The following is a 22391-nucleotide window of genomic DNA, read 5'->3' as shown; positions in this document are numbered from 1 at the left end:
ATATAAATTAATATATTCCATAAGAATTTGGAAATTTCAAATTTACACAAAACATCCTTGTAAAAAGTGTATGCTTACATAATTTTCTAATCATTAATACACACAGCCACGAATTTTATTTAAAATCTATTATATATGTGTCGTAACCCTAAAAGATATAACAAAGTGTATTTTATTTAGCATTATCCTCAATTCGTCACTAGCTTATTTATTTCCACATATAGCCGAAAGTCCGGATCCACTACAACTTAATCAGGTTTATTATTATACAGAATGCATGATAAATTATGTCATGATCAAAATCAGTATATATAAGCTACATACTGATAAATAAAATAAAAGGCATATAAATGATTGATTGAATCTAGATGAGCCTTTTCGATACTTAAATGTTTCAAAGTTTTCTTTGGCATAAAGAACGGAGGCAAGGGAGAAGAACTTCTTCACCAACCCCACTGACCATTTTCAGAAAATACTTAATACCTAAATTACTAAAATTTGTAGGAATTTCGGTGATTAAATTCACTAGATTACTTTTTCACCTGACAATAATAAATATTACCCCCATTTTGAGGTATTTTGATTGCTTTAAGAATTCGGAAGTTTCCAAATTTGAATGTTTAGTTATTTGTTGTTACCTAACAAATAAAGATAGATTTGTTTAGTTCAAAGAGAACAAACTTTAGTCGCCATTAAAACAGTTAAGGATAGATTTGTAGTTACAGATAACATATTATCATGCATAAAAAAATTCAAAAGTTACTAATAATATGAAACGAGTACTTACAAAGCAATCAATTTGGTCTCCTAGGCCCCAACACATCTTCCTTTCTTTAGTTATCAATTTTATTACAAAATTAAATACAACAAATAACATTATTATCCTCTATACCCACTAACATTTTTTAAAAAGGTCAGATACCTTTAAATAAATTAATTAGTACTAATACAAGCTTTGATCATTCTTGCTGCAAAACCGAATGCATTATTAAATTTGATAAAGTAGAAACAAAATGATTTTTTATTATTTTATATGCATTCTTCACATTTCCGAGTACAGTTTTTACACGTCATTACAAAACGACAAAAAGCAAAGAGAGAGCCCTATCCACAATCCAAACCCGAGACCCAAACCCGAAAGATTTTTTTATACACACGCTCGCGTGCAACTTGATTTTGACTACACATGCCGTCTAGATCTCGTCATCGCTCTCACTACTATGCCACGTGTCTTACTCACATCCCTTGGATCAAACCAGAGTCTTGCACGTCGAACTCTGCGGATCCCACATCGCCGGCAATAGATATTTCCTACCGGCGAGTCCACGAGCGTTGTAACTAGACCCGGTTGTTTTGTCAACAAGTACCCGACCCGCGTAACCCGGATAAGAACCTGACCCGAATATACCAGGACAAGCAGACACAGCTTCAAGCGGTGCAGTTGGTGGGCCTTGGTAATATCCGTTATTAAACGGATTCGTCACGGTGTTAGCTAGAAGTGTGGCAAGGTTTATAATCATTCCGTCAACTCCAACGTCACCGTTAGGCGCTACTAACGGCGGCGTTTGTGGTCCGTAAATCGGCTGGTGAAACGGCCACGCGCAATATCCAGGGCACTGCGTCTCGGAGTTCCCGACCCATACGTAAGCCGCGCCGTTAGCTGCGCGACGGGGATTCGAACCGGAGGATCCGTGAGTCCCGCACCGGCTCATACAGAATCTTTCGACGGTAACATCTTTCGCCGTTAGAACGACGGTTATGGAACGGAGACCGCCGTTAAGTTTGGTGGATAAAGCACGGAGGTAAGGATTTTTGAGAGATTTTCCGAGAGGATAGTTCTCGAGTAGAAGCTGTTTCCCGACGACGAGTGTTGAAGAGCCACCTTTGTATTTCTCCGTCGTCTTCCACCACGAAGCAACGGAAGGAACTGCGGCGGAAGATGCAACGTCTTTGGAGTTTAGCGAGTGGATGAAATCGACGATTACGGACCGTTGGATCGGTGTGAATTTCCCGTACCATACGAGATTGACTGTGATGTTACCTTTCAACAGAACTCCGTTGTGGTATTTCATAACAAGCGGCTGCTCCTCGACCAACGCGGCGGCGGAGAAACCAGCGGTGGCGAAAAAGAGAGTGAGGAAGATGGCAAAACGGTAATTAGAAGCCATTGAGAAGGGTAGTTATATCAGATTGAAGAGATATAGGAGAGGTTTTGATTTGGGGTTTATAAAGATATACAGAGGTATTTATACCAGAGATGTTGTTTTGAAACCGAGAGAGGAGTGTGACAGCTGTAGTGGCTAAGGTGTCAATATCAAAGATTGCCACGTGGAGAGATGTGAGTGGGTAGGGAAGGGTGTTTGACAGCCTGTAAGGTTCTTATAGTGTGACGTGGTTTAAGTCTTCATAACGTGTATTAAATTTAAGTGATGCTTAGCCGATAAATTTGTTATCAAACAAAGAAAATAAAATTAGTGTAAGATATTTTGCCATGCAGAGAGACAGATCCATTTGTAAAAGAAGATTAATAAGTGAAAAAAGAAACTTTAAAAGTAGTGTTTAGTAAGATAGCTTTATTCTCTGAATGCAGTAGTTTTCTTTTAATCTTTGAAAGTCTATTAATACAAACCGAGTAAGTTTAAATGCAAAACCCACTTTAAATTTTAATGCAAGAAATTGATTATGAAATTCAGCTAATAGCTACTAGTATTAAAATGTAGTTATTAGATCAACTGGTTTTTTAAAGAAATTGGTTGTAGTTGTTTTGGTTTTGAATACCAAGATATACATTGATTCAACACATATATTATCAGAAACCAGTTTGATTTGACTATATATTTTGCCATTGTTTCAATTACACATATCTTTCCCTTGTTTCAATATAAACATAAATCTCATCTACTCTTATATATTGCCATTCATGATTAACCATAGACTTATATACTCTTTATAAAGATCTGTATTAGTTGAGTAACTATTTTTCCGTCTAGCATATAAACACATCCTATACACATTTTTATTTTCAGTCACCTGCCAACCATGAAATTTTAATATCACTTTACACTATGCCCAAAAAAAACAAAAAAAACGTCGTCACTTTAACTCGTTCTCTGACTCCGCCTCGCAATCTCACATCATGAGGCATGGTATTGGACATGCTCTATACGCAAATACATTGAGCAGTAATTGTTTGACCATATAATAGAAGAAAAGTCCATTACTCGTTCTAATAATACGGTTCTGATACCAAAAAAAAGAATTCTATATATTAAGAAATGAATTAAAGAGATTTGGGATTATTTAGGGAAGGTTCCTTCCTTTCCTTCCATAGAGGCGCCACTGATTTTAAGAAAGGTACACAGAGAGGTTGATGATACCGTGTGTGTGCCATAATCAACTTTACTTGGGGGAGGTCCCTTTAGGTCTCCGTGGGGACCACAGATTCATACGTATTTTACTCTAGAACAGTGTGTGTATTTATGTATAGTTATATACTTATAGCTTAAGGTGTATGTATATAAATATACGGGTGCACTCGAGTAGTTAGTTCAGTCGTGTAGTAAGCAAGATACGCCTCGACGTAGCGTACGAACCACGCTCTTACAGTCCATTATTGCCTTTTACATCTTCAGGGTCCACTCTTGCTTTATTTTGAAAAACTCTTTTTGGTTTGATTTAACAAAAAAGTTATACGAAAAGTATATATTCCACACTAAGAAAAAAAAACACGTTTTATTTTGTATTACCATCTTTTTTGGCATAAAGAAGATTTTTATGTTTTCTTCTATAGTGGAGGAGCTCACATAACTAAAAATAAAAATAAAAAAAATAGAAAATCAAACGAGGGTATGTGATGTGAGGCCCATATACAAGTACTGTTTATTAAAACTTAAAAGAAGGATAAGTCACGTGTCAGACGTACTCCGTAGTAATAGCATAATAGGATTCGTAGTAATCCACTTTAGCTCTCTCTCTGCCTCTACAAAATATATCTTCTCACGTGAAATTTTTCTACTCTAGTTATGTGATAAATGAATAGCAAAAGTTACAATATTGTTACTTGGATGAGTTTACTTTGAAGAGTGACACATGAGTTTACTTTGTCGTGTATATACTTGGATGGATGCACCGGTCACTTTTGGTAGGATAGAACCACACACTTTGATCATCATTTAGCTTGGCTCTTGATTCTTTAAAAATATAATTGCGCTTTGAACGTAAAAACAATTTCGTATAATTAGGTCGAGTAAAAACCTTATATATCGTTATACTTGACTTGTTAACATTTGAAACACACAATATTGAGTTCGAGCGTCGGGGTTAACTATGCGTACGTCGAATTGAAAAAAAAAAGAAGAAGTAATTTTCGATTTTAGGAACATCGCCAATGGTGGACTTAGCTTACGATAAACTTGCTCTAAAAAGAATGTCCACTTTATATTAATGATTAGTTTAGTCGAATGATTTAGTGAATACAGTATCATTTTATATTAAAGGAGAGCTTTAAAATTGTGAGAGGTTAATTATGTTTCGTATCACGATTAACAAAAAGTTAATTATGTTTTTTGGCCGACGTTCCAAATTCACAAGGACCAGTACATTTCTTGTATCTATCATCTCAACCTTTTCGGTTTATGTCACTGGATAAGATACATGTACAATATATAACCAACTGATATAATTAGTGTCACGATTATTAGACAGTGTTTTAAGTCACAATATTTACTAAACTACTAAAAAGAATTGTTTAACGCGGAATTAATGAATTTGATACCCATAAAGAAATTATCTAATCAAATCAAATCAAATAGTAAGAGAAAAAAAAAATACTCCAAAAAGGAGTAAAAGAGAAGGCAAAGGGGGAGTCTCACGTGCGGATGGGAACTTGCGTAGTCGGCACGGAAAGCGACAAAACATTGGTGAAAGCCACGCGCTTCTCGTACTAGTTCTTTATATCACCCACGATCATCCTTTAGCATCGTGACACGTCATGTCTTCTTAACACAAACGTGTACTACTATTGATGTTTGTCCCAATTATTTGTAGCGACATTTTATGAGACATCTCTCGCTAGGCCGTCTCAATTATATACCCGACCTATATTAATCTTACACACTCATTAATTGCAATTGTTTGTTTTTTGTATGAATATTTATTGCAATTGTTATACATTGTCAAAATAAGATATTTAGTTAACAAAGGAGTTGGCTAGATTTCATAAAATTGGGAAGTAATTAGAAACGAATGCATTGCATGGTTGGCTAGGTACTTTGATTTTGACACGGAACTCAGCCTACTTGCTAATTAAATCATAAAATATGATGTGTGTTCGATGATTTCTAAGTACATCGATAATGTGTTACACATAACTACATAAGCAAGAGAATTTGAATATTTTTGAAGGGACCATTCACATATAACGATTATAGTAATTATGCATGCCCCATATATGGGGAATTAGTCAACAAAGTTCACCGACTAAAATATTTAGAATGTTAAAATGCTAATTCCCCTCCAACTCCTAACTTTTTGACTCTGGGGGAGGGGTTTTGTGTGCCGACCCACTTTGGCTCGTCTTGTTTATCGTACTTCTCTATGTTATTTTCTAGGTAATACGGAAAAAAATTTGGATACAATGGAAAACAAGATTAGTAGAAAACTTTTTTTTCTTTTTTTAAAAAAGAAAAATTTTACTTGTTGACAAGAAAAGATAAGTTTTTTTATTATGACTTGCACCAGTTTTTGTGAAGGCAAATGATATACTTGTTCGTACGGAAATAGCATGCTCAATAGTGAAAATGACAAAGCAATAATTAAGCATAATAGTTTCGACCCCGAATTTTTGTTTTATGAACAATTTCAAACGAAAAAGGTCCAATTTTTTTGACTTTTATATCACTCGACGTATAGGAAAAGATGATAATGATAGTCCTAGCTCGTAAATAATAATTATCTGTACATATTGAAGCGGACGTATTCCAAACTTACGATACTGTCATACTGTGTAATATTTATTTTCCTAGACTTAGAAAGTGAGATATCTTCCACACTACACATATAGCCAATTAATTTTCAAATTAATACTCAAATATATACAATCTTAATTCTTAAACAAAACCAAACAATCCTATTTCGCGTATTATATAATCCTAGCTACATCTAAGTAATATAAACTTAGTTAAATCTAAATAACCAAATGATGAAGATACTACTTTCATATGTAATCTTTGCAAACGATAGATACAAACAATTATACAAGTGGATATTTGAATTGGGATTATGATTATCTTTTATTAATTAATCCAATCTTATGACGAACTTATAGCTTATATTGCCGTGGACCGACCGACCAGTTTTTCAGATTATTGATTTGGTCACAAGACCAACCCCTACGTATACATGTATTGTCCCCATTATACGACCAGACTTGTCATAAACCACACTTAACAGTTAACACCACCTAAGATTAAAAAGTCCACTTTCTCTGAATCTTCCCCATATTTATGTAATTTCGTAAAAGATTTTGTTTAAAAAGGTGTTAATGAGTTATATATCTTAAAACTGATTTGCGATTTTGGAAGTATATTGATTTTCAGTTAGGCTAGAGTTTGTATTTTTATAATTTTTTCAAATGTTCAAATTTATTGATTTATTATAAACTTAGAAACCGGATGCAAATGATCTCCTCCGATTTCCGGTTTGTCTGTTTTTTCGTATCAATTTTTCTGGTACAATTCGGTTCTAATGCGTTGCATAATAAAATCCCCAGTCAGACGTCAGCTAACCGAGCAACATAATGGGCCCTTTTAATATCTCAGCCCATTAGTTTCAATCAAAAACCCAATAAAGTAGTTTCTTAACAGTCTTTTAAGAAGAAGAATATAACCGATAAATCGAATTTTCCTGGAAAAAGTTACTCGAATTTCGAACATCCTGTGTGTTGTGAGCTGATCGAAGAGTATAGAGGATCGATGAATGTTTCCAGAAACCGTTTATATAGATAGAGTGGAGTGATGTAGTATGTGACGAAAAGCTTCGAAATGTGTTCGTCATTGCTTAGAAAGATCGACACAAAATTATTTTTTATCTATAAAAAAAGGTAGCCAAGTAAAATTCGATTACGACTCTGGTTTTTTTTTGTATAAAACGAAGATGTGAAGAGTGAAGACCGAGAGAGATTTATAGCAGAGGAAAGTGAAATCATGAAAGGGATTCTAGGGTTTGAATACGGGATAGTTCAGGCGCCATTAGGACCAGATATCTCCGGACCAGAGCTTGTAGCCGCCGTCGCTAATGCAGGAGGGATTGGTCTTCTCAGATGTCCTGATTGGGTAAATTGCAACTTTTTCGTTTTCTTTGATTTTTGTTTATAGATATATTGAATTATGTGAATCAATGAATCAGGAGTGTCCTGATTACTTGAGAGAGCTTATAAGAAAGACAAAGACATTGACAGAGAAACCATTTGGGATCGGTGTTGTTCTTGCGTTTCCTCATGATTTGAACATTAAGACAATCTTAGAAGAGAAAGTGGCTGTCTTGCAGCTTTATTGGGGTGATTGTTCACAGGAGCTTGTGGATGATGCTCACTTTGCCGGTGTCAAAGTTATTCCTCAGGTAACTAATTTTGTATGTTTACCAAAAGGAAGGAACTTGTCTTATATTTATTGCTTAGTTAACTTTTGAAAGGTGGGGAATGTCGAAGAAGCTAGAAAGGCTGTTGCTGTAGGAGTAGACGCCATTATTGTCCAAGGGCGTGAAGCAGGTGGGCATGTTATTGGCAAGGATGGTCTCTTTTCATTGTTGCCAAGAGTGGTGGATTTAGTTGGGGAACGCGATATTCCCGTTATTGCTGCTGGAGGAATTGTGGATGGACGCGGTTATGTTGCAGCTTTGTCACTTGGGGCTCAAGGGGTCTGTCTAGGCACAAGGTGTGTGCTCTTCTTTTGTTCCACATGTTCTCAAGTTTGATATTAGCTTTTTGTTGGGCTGAGTTTTTTAGAATCTTCGTTTTCTTAGATTTGTGGCGACTCATGAAAGCTATGCACACCCAATATACAAAAGGAAGTTGATTGAATATGAAAAAACCGAATACACGGATGTATTTGGAAGAGCAAGGTGGCCTGGTGCGCCTCAACGTGTTCTGGAGACGCCTTTCTTTGATGACTGGAGGTCTCTTCCGGCTCATGAGAATGAAGTTAACCAACCTATTATTGGACGTTCCACCATACATGGCGTTGTAAGTTGTGTCATTTGCATATTTCTTTTTTTAATGAGATTTCTTTGGTCTTGCACTGATGATTAAGGGAGCTTCACATTCATTATAGGAAAAGGAGATAAGAAGATTTTCAGGAACAGTACCAAACATGACGACAACAGGCGACTTAGAGAGTATGGCTATGTATGCAGGCCAAAGCGTAGGCCTTATCAAGGAGATTTTACCGGCTGGAGAGGTAGTGAAAAGTCTTGTGGAAGAAGCTCAGGCTCTGATCCTCCAAAAGTTCAACAATGCTACTACTACATGATGCAGTCCCAGCCTCAAATCATGAGAAAACATAAACTTTACTGCTTTTGGAATCGGGATGAAAATAGTCTCATCTAATGTAAATAAGGTACATAAACTTCTGTATCTCTCGTGTTGTTTTCAACTAGAAAAATTGTGTCCATCATGTGTAATCCAGCAATAGACCTTGTGTATTGGATTAAGTATACTTCTTATGGTTGTTTGTTTCCTGTGAAACTTTCCACACATTTCATTTCATTTTAAATTTCTTAGCGAATCAATTATTTCATAGCTTTATTGCTCGTAAGAAGAGAGAGGCTATGCAACATAATCATTACATGATACATACACATAGAAACGTTTCCGAGCTATTTGCAGCATCATATGTACAGCATTCAGAGTACAAACTTTGTCGCGTACACGTCAAATTCCTCAGATGATGTTAGCAGTGGCTCCTGGGAGATACGATATTCAATCATTCAGAATGTAAGTTTCAGATAATACAAGTTGTTTATTAACTTACCGCGGATGCATCAGAGCTTGTGTAGTCCCCGTTAAAGGCGAGGCGAGACTGGGCCTCTCGTATTGCAGAACACATAAGGTTAAGCAGGTGGCCATACGTGGGTGCTGGTCCAGCTGTCTTCACCGCCTTTATGAAGCTATAAGTCATGGCTCCTGTGTTCTTCCCCGTGAACACCTGAAACAGCACGAAATGATCCAGTTAACATACGGAGAGGTATGTGTGCTTAGTTGCATGATGATGAATGATATAATGGAAGCATACAGGAGTGTAACCACTGGATTCATCATCGTCACAAGCACTGAAACAGAAAGCTGCTCCACCATCTGTTCCTTTGTAAGCTCTGACTGATCTATGGTCTTCCCATTCATAAGAACCATTCCTGATTTTTCACAAACGCACCACAAGTTTCTTTTTCAGATTCAGTCTAAGTAGAAGTGAGCAGAATGATTTATAAGTTTACCTCTCCATCCTGCAAATGAAGGGTAAATCAAGGACAGTCCCGCTGTTACAGGCGTCGATGACAGCGTGAAGCTTAGCTCCATGGACGAGAGGCCTCACGAGTATCCGGTTAATCTCGTCATCAATGATTTTTCCTTCTGTTTCATGGTCTAAAGGGCACAAGGCTTCATCTTGACCATCGATCTCGTCTCCGTTGTAGTCATTCTGCTGAGATCCATGACCAGAGAAATGGAACACTAGTGAGTCCCTTGCTCTGTTCCCTTCAACTAACCATCTCATCGCCTTCCTAATGTTTCTCTTCGTCGGTATTCTCTGCGGGCTGGCTTCATCTTCTGCAACAATAACACAACACTCATCATCAGGAAGAAAGAAACAGAGAGTTTTAATTAGAGAAATGGAAAACAAACAAAAAACGAAAAACCTGTGAGCATGAGAATAGAGTCAATAGGGAAACCCATTTGTTGAACCAATAAAGATCTCATGGACTTAGCATCACTGATGCAACCTTTCAAGCTATAACTTTTTCCCTTATAGTTCACGCCGCATAAAACTGCTCTCTTCTTCCCAAACGGCGAGGGAAGAGGCTCAAGCAGCCGTGGTGGCGGTTGAGCCATCATTTGTTGTTGTTGTTGTTCATGATGTTGCGGTTGGTGTTGTCTAAGTAGCTGTTGAAACCCATGAATTATGCGGTTTGCACCGCGAGCTATGTCCACTAGCGAGTAGAGCTGCGTGACGGTGTGGCAGGTTGAGCATTGGACGGTACGGGCGTCTGGTTGAACCCACATCCGTCTGCCGCACCGGCACCGTACTTCTCTCCGACTAGCCATGATTGAGCTTTGTTTTGGTTTTCTTTTTGCAATTGCAACAAATGCATTTGAGTGATGAGTTTATAAAGAGAATGATATTATTCGTTCTTATCTACGAAAAGAATAAAATGTGGAATGTTGATTTGTCCACGTTATTAAGCTTCCATGCATGTTGTTATGTGAATCAATTCGGAACGGAATTTGATTCTTTGAAAGTTTTTATTTTATTTTATTATTGAACTCTGTTGCGTATCTTTTTTTTTTTTTTTTTCTTGTCAAAGTCTATCGCGTATCTATTCCACTAAAGTCACTTCCTTACAATTTTGGGTTGGTCCATTAAACTTATTATATAAGCTTATCATTTGGAAAATAATAATTAAAAAGTATGACTTTTGATAATATTTAAGCATTTATATTTCATAACACAAACGAATAATTCATTTTTAATAAAATTATCTTACAGTTAAAAGGTATTACTAATGAACAAAATAAATTAAGTTTAAAACTTAACTATTGCGACATAAAACTATCTCGATGATACTTCATCTTTTTTTTTTTTGTGTGTTCCTAAAAATTTATGTAATATTTTTTTGTTCTAATGCAAATTCATGTGATTAAGGTGAGACGATTAGTGGTTAACTTATTATGAAAATAAATAAAATTTACTTAATTTAGTATTCCAAAAATTATATACATACCACGTAAATAAGGTCACATTTGTATTTAGTAATCACAAATACTATGATCTCTAGGCTAAATTGTAAATTGTAATGATACCCGCTAGAATTTTCTTTGACTTTCACAAGAATTGCAAGCCATTTAGCGATGAAACTGTAACATTTATATATATTTATTTTGGAAACATTTAACATTCATTTGAAAGATCATCAATTACTTCTTATTCTTTTTTTTTTGTTGATAGGCCGTAGGAATTACAGATTTTTGGTCAATATTCTTCTTGTGTTCATAACCAATCGTCGATAATACTATGTTTAAGGCGTAAACCATGCATCCTATTTCATAACCTTAAAATTAGCACAAAAAAAACACCACAAAAAAAACACTCCAGACTATTAATAGTAAATTACATTTCTTATTAAACACATAATCATCTGTTTAGGAAAATCAAACAACAAAAACAGAAAAAAGAAAATTTGAAAAAGAAAATAAAAAGTTTTCGTGTTGTTTGAGACGAGATGAATAATACATGGAGAGGAATTGTAGTATGTTGCCTCTTAATACTCTTCGTCTTATCAACTTTCTTCATCAGAATTGACTCCTCCAGGCTACCTCCTTGTAGGATTCATGCCACCCGTTTTCGTTATCCGAATGGTACTAAACCGTGCGATTCGACCATTGAGCGTGGATAATGAGGCAGTATTGAATATTATATATATATTTATAAGTATCACCTAATAAAATAAATTTCACAAGGAAACTTAATTACTGTACTAGTTTAGTAACTTTAGTAACTTTGTTAATTTTAAGTTTTCCCTTTTTCTCTTATAAAATACTATATGAAAATCTAAATTTTTATGCAATTTTCATTTTTTGTAAGTGATTATGTAGTTTGATTTCTATCCCAAAGCTAGCACAAGGGAAATTTGGTATGAATGGACTGGATTTGGATCTGATAACAGACAAAGCGTTAGGACCTGATTTTATCAATATTGGCCCTTTATCAAGCCATGTCCAACATTGAACCCACAACTCATTTTTGTGCTTGATCCCTAAGGTATAATAACACCTTCAAAACATGCAAGAAATTTCTGGAGGAAATTAACATAAATGAGATCAGTGGGTGGACAAAAGTAATTTCCTATTGATAAAAGTGATTTCTAAAGGGCAAAACTTAGTACATATGATTAAGACATACAAAAGATCAATGCTATTGCAAATATTGTAGCAACTTTCTACTTGTGTTTATCAAGGAGATATATGAGACGACTAGCCTAAGAGCAAAAGCTGGCGAGAAGAATGGCACCAACGAACATAAGAGCCGTTGAGGTCAGGCCAGTCAGAGGAAGCGCAATGTGTGTAATGGTGAAGCCAGAGTGAGAGAACTCGTTCTTGCTCCTCTTCTTTTAGTTCAGATATCATCTTCTCCAACACTTTCTCTAGATACGCTCGTTCCGCACTTCTTAACACCGGTTTATCAGCTCCGTTGCTGGCTCGGCACAGCAACGGAATCCACGAAATAAGCATCTTCTTCTTTATCTCTCTCAATTTTGCTTCCTCTCCTTCTTCTTCTTCGCTTCCCTTTTTAATGTCCTTGGCTTCTTTGAATAGTAAGGCTTCACAGTAAAAATGAAATTTGTTTTGGAAAGTCAAAATATTTTTATCATACAAAATAAAAAAAGAATATCCTGAACAGAAAAAGAGTATAATCCTATTTTCTTTCTTTTTTCCAGATTGGGAAAGAGATTATTCTATATAGTATTTACCATATTTACGAAAAATTAAAAAATCATGCGGTAAAAATAAATATTTACCAGAGATTTGGATCAAAGAGCATTGAAGACGTGGCTCACACGAAAGAGCAAGCCAAGCTAAGTTAGAAGCCGAAGCCCATTTCTCAACGGCTTCATCCACGAATCCATAAACCGCCATCTTCTCCGCCAACCAAAGCAATTCCGCCGCCAGTTTCTCCGACGTTTCCGCCGTCTGATCCGCCGTCTCTTCTCCACCCCAACCGATAAACCCATCTCCCACGGCTCTAACCACAGCTCTGACAACCCGGTTTAATCCACGACGAACCGGTTCATCTATATCTCTCCGGTTAGGGTTACGCTCAACCGCCGTCTCTAACCGGCTTAGAGTTGTACGAAACGACGCGTTTAAAACCCTACGGTTCAAATCCAACAAGGCGACTGAGTTTTCTCCTTGATTATCGTTGATTAGTCTCTCCGCCAACGATCGAACCACTTGGTACTTTCTAGAACTCACCGGAATTTCATTCATCGCTGACAATAACTGCCAAATTGCTCGACCGATTCCCGATTCTTCGCAATGGTTGATCACCAGTATCTTATTCTTCTTCTTCGTCTTCGATGAATAAGGGTTGGCGAAAGAGACGACTGACGAATTAGGGTTTGCGAAAGAGACGATTGAAGGAAGAGAGCGTAAGAAGAAGAGGAAACACGTGACGAGAAATACACGGAGTTTCTCGAGGAGCTTTGAATTCCCGGAGATTTGAAGGAGAGATTCATCAGCGAAAACAACGACGGCGACGATGATGTTGCGGAGGAGCTGAGGAACTACAGCAGCTGATGACAGCTTCTCCATTATTTCTTCTCTTTAATTACAATTACGGTTACAAAAGAAACTCTCTCGTCTCTTTCGTTCGTCGGTGGTTATATAATAATCGACAGCGGTTTTCTATTTATTTTTTTAATTGATTTCTGTTTTGTTTTTTGTTTTTGTGAATCACAAGCTATATAACTTTGGTTTATAGTTCAAAAATCAAAATTGAATTACAACTGCCGTGAACCGGAAGAAACAGATATCAGATATGTGGCTGATATCTGTCAGCGAATCAAAAGATACTTCAGACATGATTTGCTTATTGTAAGAAGTAGACTAACTCAAATTGCAATAATGTTTTATGGTTATTTAGTTAACACTTTAAGAAGAAAAAAATTAAACCCCTAGAAACCAATCACCATGTAAATGTTCAATAACCCAATTGGTTTGTGTACAAAGGCATTTTTCCTAGACGACAGAAATCTATGGGTACATTACAACTGAAAAAGAACCAAAGTCTCTATCCCCAAACTAAATCAATCAAATTCGTCACTCAAAACTATGTAGAGAGAATTTCTATTCCAGCTGTATTTACATGGAAACCTAAAATGAAAAAAAAAGAGGTTAGAAAGCATTGTTGATGACGATGGTATACCAGATGGGTGTTTATGTACGGTTTTTCTTTCTTTCTTTCTCAGCTGCAGTGATCATCATTCAAATGCAAGAGACATGAAAGTGTCGTCATCCAAAAGAGAATCAATGTCAATTAAATCGTCTTCTTCGTTGTAATTTGCAGCTTCCTCTGTGTTGTTTTTCAATGCCGAGCTAGAAGAAGCCTGCTCAAGAATTCACAAAAACAAGAGTCTCAAGTTTCAACTATTGAGGTGGATATACGTCTGTTCTGGAGATTCAGATACACTAACAATTGTTACCTCGTTCTCACGGAAGCCTTCAACGACAGTCAATAGTCTACGGTATTGAGCCCGTGCCTCTGGATATTGAGCCATAGACTTCACTCGGGTTAGAGCCTTTTGAAGCCTTTCCTCTGTTTGTTTCCTTCCTTCCTTGAGAAAATCATAATCATCTTCTTGTGGGGCAGGACATACAGGTTCTGTTGGCTTGCTGATTGTATCACGTTTGAAACCGCGTAAGCCACTACCTTTACGCCTCCATCGCAAGATGATTTTCTCAAGCAATCCTACGGACCAAATAATGGCTCGGTATTGTTTTCGGACTTGATGTCCTCTCACATGAGCCTAATAGGTTATCAATAAAAACCCAACAATGAGACAGAAGCAAAGAAAACACAACTTGAATTAAAGAAGGAAGTTATTAAAACCTGAATCTTGACGATTCTTTGTCGGATCAGAAGGAACTCCTTTCTCTTCTTCCAACCACGGTATTTTTTCTGGATTTGAACCGCAGCAGCATGAACAGCACCACTACTGTGTCCTGACTTCTTAGTCTTTGCAGCCGCAAAAGACACAGCTAACTCATCGGATATATCGAATTTGTTGTCGCCACCAAGTTCAGAGAGCTGTTTCCGCTGGAACGACTGCATTCTGAACACTTGATGAAGACGATCAGCTGCTTGTGTAGCATTTAAGACAGCAGTAAGTGAATCCTTCATCGAAAGTGTTTCTGGTACATCACCATAACTCATAGGAGTAGCTGTTCGCTCAGCTACTGTCAGAACAGCTTTTGCTCCAGAGGAGTCAGCGGAGCTGTTTTCCTTAGCGTCCACTGTTAGTTTTTCAAGGTAGCTAGTGAGGGATGACTCTGCAAGGAAACCCGATATTCCCCTGTGTCCGTTTCCATAAGCCAAGTCAGCAGCTGTTTTCCCCAAAGGATGTTCTGGAGATGGGTCCGCCAATGCTCCAGCATCAGCACCCAGTGAGACAAGTACAGCGACAGTATCCTCCCTGAAGTTCAGCAGTACAAACAGATTTAGTAATATATGGAAAATACTAACCAACTGTCAGAGTTTAAAACAAATCGGTTAAAAGAACATATAAGAGGAATGAATAAGAGAGAGCTACAGGTCACTCATATCATTAGAAGTTTTTATGAATAAGAAATGATAACCCTGAGGTCCTTGCCTGCCACTGAATGCAGCCCAGTGAAGAGCAGACCACCCATTTGCATCGCGGAAGTTGATGCTAACTCCTGCTGCTAAGATTGGCTTTATCGCCCAATCATACCCCAGCGCTGCGGCTAGGTGTAGAACACCCTGTCCATCTTCATCTAATATATTTGGACCCTTGCCCTCTTCAGTCACCTTATGGATGAGCCACAGATATAATTTATCTTCAAACTCTTCCCTAATCAATCGCTCTTTTGCTTCCAGCTCTGTTAGATCTTTCTCAATTGTTCCGGGGAGAGGAGGCTCTTTTTCATCCTTTAGCAACATGATTTTGCTGATTTTTCTTCGTTTCTCCCCAACATTTTCAAATATATGGTGTTCCTGAACAGAACATCTGAGAGCCAGCAAGTTTTCAAACCGCAAATGGAGTGATGTTTCAATTGTATTGGCACCATAAATGTCAGTAGCATTTAACTTTCTGGTAGACCCAGGAAGGAAATCGAATTCTCGTACTTCACTGCAAGAAAATCTGTCAGAACATGTTATATAGAACGGGACTCGACCGACTTCATGTGGCGGAGCATGACAACAAAGAACACCATCTACTAAAATATCAGCCGGAACCTCCACTTCTCCAAACATGCATGACCAGCTATAGCTAGTTACTTCCTGAGGACTCAACAGAAATGTCCCGATAACCATTACCTGTTCGAAAATTAAAATGGTAGATGAGAAAGGAGTTATCTCCTAACAAACTTCCAAAGCCAAAGAGCTCAAAAATAGGAAGAAACAGAGCAGAACAGCAGAAAGAAAGTACTGTTCCTAAACGTATACAGGCTTACTACTTGCAGAAAGATTGATTATCAAAGGTGTTATACGAAAAAAAAATCTTCATTTAAGTTTGGCAAATTGGATTAGCCAAAGACCATCTTAACTGAATGCTACACCACAAAACCATTTTTTCAAAAATAACACTAAAAATTACCTCAACTTCTGAGTCTGTCTGAGTCCATTTGGGCCAAAAGTCGATCATAGTGAAGCGCTGATCCTCGGACAGAGAAGGACTTAAGGAAGACCCAGCTGCTGCGTTTTCACATTCAACAGAAGTCCATGCAATACCTCCAGATGAAGATTGCATCTGCAAGTCTTCCATCTCCCCAAGTTCTTTACTAACCCACCGAGAGAAACTGTCAACCTTTTTCAAACTATCCTCTTTTTTTAACAATGCTTTTCTAAGAGGTAGTGTTTGATTTGCACTTGCTTCATATATAAGATCCTCGGGGCCTAATTTAGGTATATATGCTGCTTCATTATTTGTGAAAGGAGCTTGGAAACTACTAGACTGTTGATCTTGACTACCAAGAAGACTGGAAAATGTCCCAAAATTTTCATGTGCTCCTTGCCCAAATAAGGCAAGATCAGTAGCATCAGTCATTCCAGAATGCGAATCCATGGGCCATTTTTGCAATGGCACGCTTTCCTGAACAGGAGTCTATAGAGAAGAGAAACTCAAAATCAGATATTTTCAAAGAACCAACATTCATGATGAGAAAATTCATGCTTGAATGATTAAGTAAACAAATTAAACAGTGGCACCATAATACAAACATAGGCACAAATCCTACTTAGATTTAAAATGAATAGCTTAGCTATAAGCAAGCATATATCACCTGCCAATTTACTTGACTTTGAAGAGGATTTCTAAGATGCTCTGACGTTAACAGGGAACCTTTCTCTGTTTTCCCTTCCATGGGGATCAAACCAAAAGTAGAAGGCTGTGTCTGAGTCAACGGAGCATTATAAGGTAGATTCTGGTATCTTGCCAATGAATTCTCAAAGGAAGCATCCCATGCTGGGACATCACCTGATCTTTGGGAGTTACTTCCTTTGACCCTGTTCCCATGAGCTGACGTCCAACCATCTCGATTTCCTAGGAAGAGAAGACAATCTCAGCAAACATGCAGGAATTTGGTAAGGCAAGGAAGCTTGTAAAACAGAAAGCAAATGAAGTACCCAAAACAGAGGTTGTATTGTAAGAATTGATTGTGCTAGCATTCTGATGATGCATAATCTGAGGAACAACAGTTTGAGGTTCAGGATTTTGTTGCAAACTGGAACTTGCTTGACGACTATCCCCTGCGTCAAAATGATATTAGTTTGTGTTGAAGCAGAACCACGAGCAGCAATACAATCAACCACAAAGTCTCATCACTGAAAGATCTACACTCTTAAACAAAAAGATACTAAAGCAGATTATATAAGAGAGAAATTATATACCAGAATCAGCATCTTCACATAATGGTGACAATATGCTGGATCGGGTTGCTGTGGAATCAACATTTACAGAACCCGTGCCACTCAGAGAATTTGAATGGTTTTCTTTAGTTCCACTGGTACTCATTCGGTTACCCTGTATAATAGCATGACGTACAATATAAGATGACTATAACAAAACCACACATAGGAAAGACAGCATCCACTTAAAAAGGAAGATATAGTGTTGAGCGATGGAAGTTCATATTTTAAGAATATATTAGTACAGTACAAAACAAAAGCTATACCTTAACCTCCAAGTAGTGAACGAAAACAATGTGCATCAGATCCCTGTATCCATGTAACACACAAACAGTGGACATGAGCACTAACACTGAAAAGTGACAATAAATGAAGAAAAGTACCAACAAGCACATTTCATTCCAGAAGATAGGGATTTTAGAGATCACGTGAAATGCCTTTGGTTCAGTCTTGTCTTGTATAAACATTATCCTCGATTTCATCTCACAACTTAGAAATTGATGTTTTATAGCAGAATCTCGGAAATTATAATAATATTCCTTTCTATAGCCCTTCTAGCTCATTTTCTGCTAATACAATAAAAAGGCCATTCCCAGGACACTAGCAGACTACCATGCACACTTTATACAAAGCACATAAATGCTGAAAAACTAACGCTTATGATACTAAACAGAGCAAAACATATGAAATGTGGACAAACATAGATAGACTCACTGTTCAAGCATCCAGTAGCACCGCCTCTGGAAGTTCTCATTATCTTCTCCATGTGCATAGTAACAATGTAACACATCAATGCTTCCTACCTGTGTATACTTACACAATCTTATTACTCTCTAACATTGAGATGTTGCATTATCAGCTAGAAAAATCAGTAGTAAAACCAAGGAATTGGTTTCAAGGTCATTGCATTAATCTGCACTAATATTTAACGAGGACACATAAATAGAAATATTAACCTTCAGCTTTTCGTGAGCCTCTTTCACTGTTTTCCCATCTTTCTTCTTCCTCCAATTGTGCCCGTCTTTTCGGAAATATCTGAGCACCTTCCTATCGAAGAGAAAGAGTGAACCACCTAGAAGAGCAGGGAATTTCTGTTAATTAGAGAAGACAAACCGCAATAAATTATTGTCAAGGCACACAACACGCAAAACTTCTGAACTATTCAGGACTAACAGGATAAACGGGGGAGTGAACACGTCAAGCATAAAGTTCGTTAAAGCAAGACAGAAATAAAACCCAAGCTAATGTAACTTATTCAGCATCTATTGATTGTACAGCTCAAAAAATAAGAATATATTGCAAACAAAAATGAAGAAAATCAGCAAGAAACATACTGGGTGGTCGGTTGGGAGGCTCTGACGCAATATGAAACTTCTGATGATTCCGAAGAATTTCACAAATCTCAGCAGGTCTCAGCCACCTGTGTTGTGCTTCTGACAGCAATTGCTTGATATCTACAAGTTCATAAAAGGGTAAGAAACACATTGATACTACAACTCTGTAGCTAAACATCCACTAACACTCTCTTGCACTAACCAACATCAATCAAAATATCAAATGTAACAGAGCAATACAACTTAAGCGGGAACAACTAAGAAGCAAAATATAAATCGTAATTCAACAAGCTAGAAATCCTTCCCTTCACTAAAATGCAACAAAACGAAAAACTAGTAATGATCAGATCCAAAACAACTAAAAAGGAGTACAAAACACGAAAAGGAAGATAGCAAAAACCCTAGATATGGCGAAATGGTAGAGAGACCTAATCGAGGAGCAAATCCGAAAGATCCGCGATCCGCCATGGAACATAAACCCAAAATCCACCAGAGATAGATCTCTAGCTGTCGCAATCACAGAAAAAAAAAAATCAAACGAACCCTAAATCGATCTAGGTGTATGAAGTGAGCTTGATAAGCTCTTTAGAATTTTTTTCCTCTTTTCGAGCTTTCCAGGTTGTGAAAGCGAATCGATGATTACTTTTTTTCCTTTTTTCCTCTCTATTTTCTGGGGGAGGACGAAATCGGAAGGAAAGCGCCGATATGGTGGAGGTTGTTTTATAAATTTAGTGAACCAAAACATTTTTATCCAATACAAACCTTACACGTGGACACGTGGATGAAATTTTTATTCAATGTGTGTACTTTTGCTAAATTGATTCATGAATGTAATTATAATTAATGTTCCTTTTAGGAACTTTTCTTAAGGAGACAATCTATTAATCCGAATTAAACCAAACCAAAAGATATTGGACCGGACAGTTCAGTCAAGACCAGATTCACGTGCGCTCTGTCTGCTGAACGCCACTTCAAGATTCGGACAAACTTAAAAAATGTGCATTCGTTTTTTTAAAAATAGTTATCTTAAAAGTAAAGCAACAGTTGGATATGAGCCACGTGTATTCAGCAGTATTCGCCGCGTATCAGCTGATAACGTCATTTTTTATTTCCTTCTTGTTTCCCCTACTTACACTTTCTTTCGAGAAAAAACAGAGTTGAATCATTTTCTTTCAGTCAGAGAACAAGCCTCTTATCTGAGAAGTGAATCTATAAGTATACGAGAGAGTGTCGTAAGATGAGTCAACTCATTACGAAAGCAGCTTTACGAGTTCTGCTTGTCTGCGGCAGAGGAAACTGTAACATGTTCGTGAGTTCTGTTTCCTCCACCTCTGTTATGAAAAGTCCGTATGAGATAACGGCACCGATGCGAATTCATGACTGGTGCGGCGGTTTTGGCGATTTCAAGATCGGCTCTAAGCATGTGCAAGGTGTGCATATCTGTAGATGATCCTCATACAACCTTATAACAATTGTACATGATAATTAGGATTTGTATATTTCTAAAATTTGAATAGGAAATTTTAACTTGAGGTGGATGGGTATGAGTTCTGCATCGGCGATGGAGAAGAAAGATGAAAATTTGACGGTAAAGAAGGGTCAAAACGGCGGGGGGTCAGTAGCGGTTCCAAGTTATTGGGGAATAGAGACAGCAAAGATGAAAATTACTCGGAAAGATGGATCGGATTGGCCTTGGAACTGTTTTATGGTAAACTTATACACATCCCAAAGTTCGTAGACAAATTAAGCACTCTTTTATATGTAGTAGATATATGACTTAAGTATATTTTGAACAGCCATGGGAGACTTATCAAGCAAATCTGTCGATAGATTTGAAGAAGCACCACGTTCCGAAGAATATCGCCGACAAAGTCGCTTACCGGATTGTCAAGCTCCTCCGTATTCCCACCGATATATTTTTTCAGGCATGACTGTAATTTCAAATTTTAAAATGAAACGTTGATTCGTTTAATATGTTCATTGGTTTATTTAGCTGATTCGGTTTGGTTTGGTTTGTAATTTTGTATGCACATATTATCCTACCATGATTCACATATATACATACGTATGGATTCACTGTTTCACTTCACATGCTAATGTTTTACATTTTTTGTTCCTTAATGTTAAATATATGTTTGGTCAGCAGAGACGATATGGATGCAGAGCGATGATGCTAGAGACAGTAGCTGCAGTACCAGGAATGGTTGGAGGAATGCTTCTTCACCTAAAATCAATCCGAAAATTCGAACATAGCGGCGGTTGGATCAAAGCATTACTCGAAGAAGCAGAGAACGAGAGGATGCATCTAATGACGATGATGGAGTTAGTCAAACCCAAATGGTACGAGCGTCTTCTAGTGATGCTTGTTCAAGGAATATTCTTCAACTCTTTTTTCGTTTGTTACGTGATTTCCCCGCGGTTAGCTCATAGGGTCGTTGGATATTTAGAGGAAGAAGCTATACATTCTTACACCGAGTTTCTTAAAGATATCGACAATGGGAAGATCGAGAATGTTGCCGCGCCCGCGATTGCTATTGATTATTGGAGATTGCCTAAAGATGCTACGTTGAAAGATGTTGTAACGGTGATTCGTGCTGATGAAGCTCATCATCGAGATGTCAACCATTTTGCTTCTGTGAGTCTAAAACAACAACCCTTTTATTTTTTTTCCAAAACTCCCGAGTTTCATACATTTCTTCGGGTCCATTTCGGTGATATTAAAATAACAAATGATATAAGTAGTAGAATCAACGACATTTGGTGTGTGGATACATACAAGTTCATAGTTTTTAATATAAATCAATGAATTTTAAAAATCTGTGGATTTGTTATGTTGTGTGGTGTTTTTGAATTGTTAATATTGTGAGTTATTTGCAGGACATTCGCAATCAAGGAAAAGAGTTGCGAGAAGCAGCAGCTCCGATTGGTTATCACTAAACCAATTTCAAAAGAGTATCCTACTTGGAGTTTTTCTGTTTGTTTTTTTTAATGATTTTGGATATGAATTTGTTTGAATGTGCTAAAATATGTTTTAAAGGTGTTAGAGATGTACCGGTGTTTGTAAATTGCAGAATTGTTTTGGTAAAAATGTTTCAGACTATAATAAAATTGCGTCTCAACCGTCCCAATCGCTGCTGAACCGATA

The 22391-nt window shown here is 37.2% G+C and overlaps 6 protein-coding genes and 1 non-coding gene across 10 annotated transcripts; 3 read left to right on the top strand and 4 right to left on the bottom strand.

Annotated features, from left to right (window-relative positions):
• Positions 1–808: 808 nt before the first annotated feature.
• On the bottom strand, positions 809–2499 carry EXL2 (EXORDIUM like 2). The gene has a single exon (NM_125822.3). It carries the CDS (start codon positions 2166–2168, stop codon positions 1251–1253), a length of 918 nt encoding a protein of 305 aa, NP_201231.1. The 5' UTR covers positions 2169–2499; the 3' UTR covers positions 809–1250.
• A 4393-nt stretch (positions 2500–6892) lies between these two features.
• On the top strand, positions 6893–8794 carry AT5G64250 (Aldolase-type TIM barrel family protein). Of its 2 annotated transcripts, NM_125821.5 has the most exons (5): positions 6893–7331; positions 7405–7617; positions 7690–7931; positions 8020–8239; positions 8328–8794. In NM_125821.5, exons 1-5 carry the CDS (start codon positions 7203–7205, stop codon positions 8523–8525), a joined length of 1002 nt encoding a protein of 333 aa, NP_568988.2. In that variant the 5' UTR covers positions 6893–7202; the 3' UTR covers positions 8526–8794. The 2 variants fall into 2 exon arrangements, with proteins under 2 accessions (NP_568988.2, NP_851263.1); NM_180932.2 differs by having other exon boundaries at positions 7177–7617.
• MC3 (metacaspase 3) lies at positions 8732–10528 on the bottom strand. Of its 2 annotated transcripts, NM_125820.3 has the most exons (5): positions 9907–10528; positions 9487–9817; positions 9288–9405; positions 9027–9200; positions 8732–8958 (listed from the first exon to the last, which is right to left on the bottom strand). In NM_125820.3, exons 1-5 carry the CDS (start codon positions 10310–10312, stop codon positions 8899–8901), a joined length of 1089 nt encoding a protein of 362 aa, NP_201229.1. In that variant the 5' UTR covers positions 10313–10528; the 3' UTR covers positions 8732–8898. The 2 variants fall into 2 exon arrangements, with proteins under 2 accessions (NP_201229.1, NP_851262.1); NM_180931.2 differs by having other exon boundaries at positions 8732–9405.
• A 911-nt stretch (positions 10529–11439) lies between these two features.
• AT5G00705 lies at positions 11440–11721 on the top strand. The gene has a single exon (NR_144224.1). It is a non-coding gene; the product is annotated as an uncharacterized misc_RNA (transcript).
• Positions 11722–12010: 289 nt separating this feature from the next.
• On the bottom strand, positions 12011–13723 carry AT5G64230 (1,8-cineole synthase). Its single transcript, NM_125819.4, has 2 exons — positions 12784–13723; positions 12011–12585 (listed from the first exon to the last, which is right to left on the bottom strand). The coding sequence occupies exons 1-2, from the start codon at positions 13574–13576 to the stop codon at positions 12239–12241; spliced, it is 1140 nt and encodes a 379-aa protein (NP_568987.2). The 5' UTR covers positions 13577–13723; the 3' UTR covers positions 12011–12238.
• Positions 13724–13808: 85 nt separating this feature from the next.
• Positions 13809–19955, bottom strand: AT5G64220 (Calmodulin-binding transcription activator protein with CG-1 and Ankyrin domain). 2 transcript variants are annotated; one of them, NM_125818.3, is made up of 14 exons: positions 19890–19902; positions 19675–19753; positions 19247–19366; positions 18869–18984; positions 18627–18715; positions 18179–18221; positions 17895–18027; positions 17631–17753; positions 17288–17547; positions 16603–17109; positions 15634–16322; positions 14874–15456; positions 14467–14790; positions 13933–14370 (listed from the first exon to the last, which is right to left on the bottom strand). In NM_125818.3, exons 2-14 carry the CDS (start codon positions 19712–19714, stop codon positions 14245–14247), a joined length of 3153 nt encoding a protein of 1050 aa, NP_201227.3. In that variant the 5' UTR covers positions 19715–19753; positions 19890–19902; the 3' UTR covers positions 13933–14244. The 2 variants fall into 2 exon arrangements, with proteins under 2 accessions (NP_001032135.1, NP_201227.3); NM_001037058.2 differs by having other exon boundaries at positions 13809–14370; positions 19675–19955.
• Positions 19956–20416: 461 nt separating this feature from the next.
• On the top strand, positions 20417–22378 carry AOX2 (alternative oxidase 2). The gene is made up of 5 exons (NM_125817.3): positions 20417–20676; positions 20764–20954; positions 21043–21171; positions 21393–21881; positions 22124–22378. The coding sequence occupies exons 1-5, from the start codon at positions 20484–20486 to the stop codon at positions 22181–22183; spliced, it is 1062 nt and encodes a 353-aa protein (NP_201226.2). The 5' UTR covers positions 20417–20483; the 3' UTR covers positions 22184–22378.
• The last annotated feature ends 13 nt before the right edge of the window (positions 22379–22391 follow it).

The sequence above is a fragment of the Arabidopsis thaliana genome, chromosome 5 (genome assembly GCF_000001735.4).
Source record: "Arabidopsis thaliana chromosome 5, partial sequence".
NCBI classification, from domain to species: domain Eukaryota; kingdom Viridiplantae; phylum Streptophyta; class Magnoliopsida; order Brassicales; family Brassicaceae; genus Arabidopsis; species Arabidopsis thaliana.
The sequence above is the reverse complement of the archived record's forward strand: the minus strand, read 5'-3'. Positions and strand labels throughout refer to the sequence as shown.

Bases quoted from the DNA above. Each gene is read 5' to 3' on its own strand.
- AT5G64230 (NM_125819.4), bottom strand. From the start codon at position 13,576: ATGGAGAAGCTGTCATCAGCTGCTGTAGTTCCTCAGCTCCTCCGCAAC. The intron at 12,586-12,783 runs GTAAATATTTAT...TTTACTGTGAAG, and splicing joins CTCTTTGATCCAAATCTCTG to CCTTACTATTCAAAGAAGCC.
- EXL2 (NM_125822.3), bottom strand. From the start codon at position 2,168: ATGGCTTCTAATTACCGTTTTGCCATCTTCCTCACTCTCTTTTTCGCC.
- AT5G64220 (NM_001037058.2), bottom strand. From the start codon at position 19,714: ATGGCGGATCGCGGATCTTTCGGATTTGCTCCTCGATTAG. The intron at 19,367-19,674 runs GTCTCTCTACCA...ATGAACTTGTAG, and splicing joins CGGATTTGCTCCTCGATTAG to ATATCAAGCAATTGCTGTCA. The intron at 16,323-16,602 runs GTAATTTTTAGT...ATTTTCGAACAG, and splicing joins AGACAGACTCAGAAGTTGAG to GTAATGGTTATCGGGACATT.
- MC3 (NM_125820.3), bottom strand. From the start codon at position 10,312: ATGGCTAGTCGGAGAGAAGTACGGTGCCGGTGCGGCAGACGGATGTGG. The intron at 9,406-9,486 runs GTAAACTTATAA...GTGAAAAATCAG, and splicing joins TTCATTTGCAGGATGGAGAG to GAATGGTTCTTATGAATGGG. The intron at 9,201-9,287 runs GTATGCTTCCAT...GTGCTGTTTCAG, and splicing joins AATCCAGTGGTTACACTCCT to GTGTTCACGGGGAAGAACAC.
- AOX2 (NM_125817.3), top strand. From the start codon at position 20,484: ATGAGTCAACTCATTACGAAAGCAGCTTTACGAGTTCTGCTTGTCTGC. The intron at 20,955-21,042 runs GTAAACTTATAC...TATTTTGAACAG, and splicing joins GGCCTTGGAACTGTTTTATG to CCATGGGAGACTTATCAAGC. The intron at 21,882-22,123 runs GTGAGTCTAAAA...AGTTATTTGCAG, and splicing joins ATGTCAACCATTTTGCTTCT to GACATTCGCAATCAAGGAAA.
- AT5G64250 (NM_125821.5), top strand. From the start codon at position 7,203: ATGAAAGGGATTCTAGGGTTTGAATACGGGATAGTTCAGGCGCCATTA. The intron at 7,332-7,404 runs GTAAATTGCAAC...TCAATGAATCAG, and splicing joins TTCTCAGATGTCCTGATTGG to GAGTGTCCTGATTACTTGAG. The intron at 7,618-7,689 runs GTAACTAATTTT...AACTTTTGAAAG, and splicing joins GTGTCAAAGTTATTCCTCAG to GTGGGGAATGTCGAAGAAGC.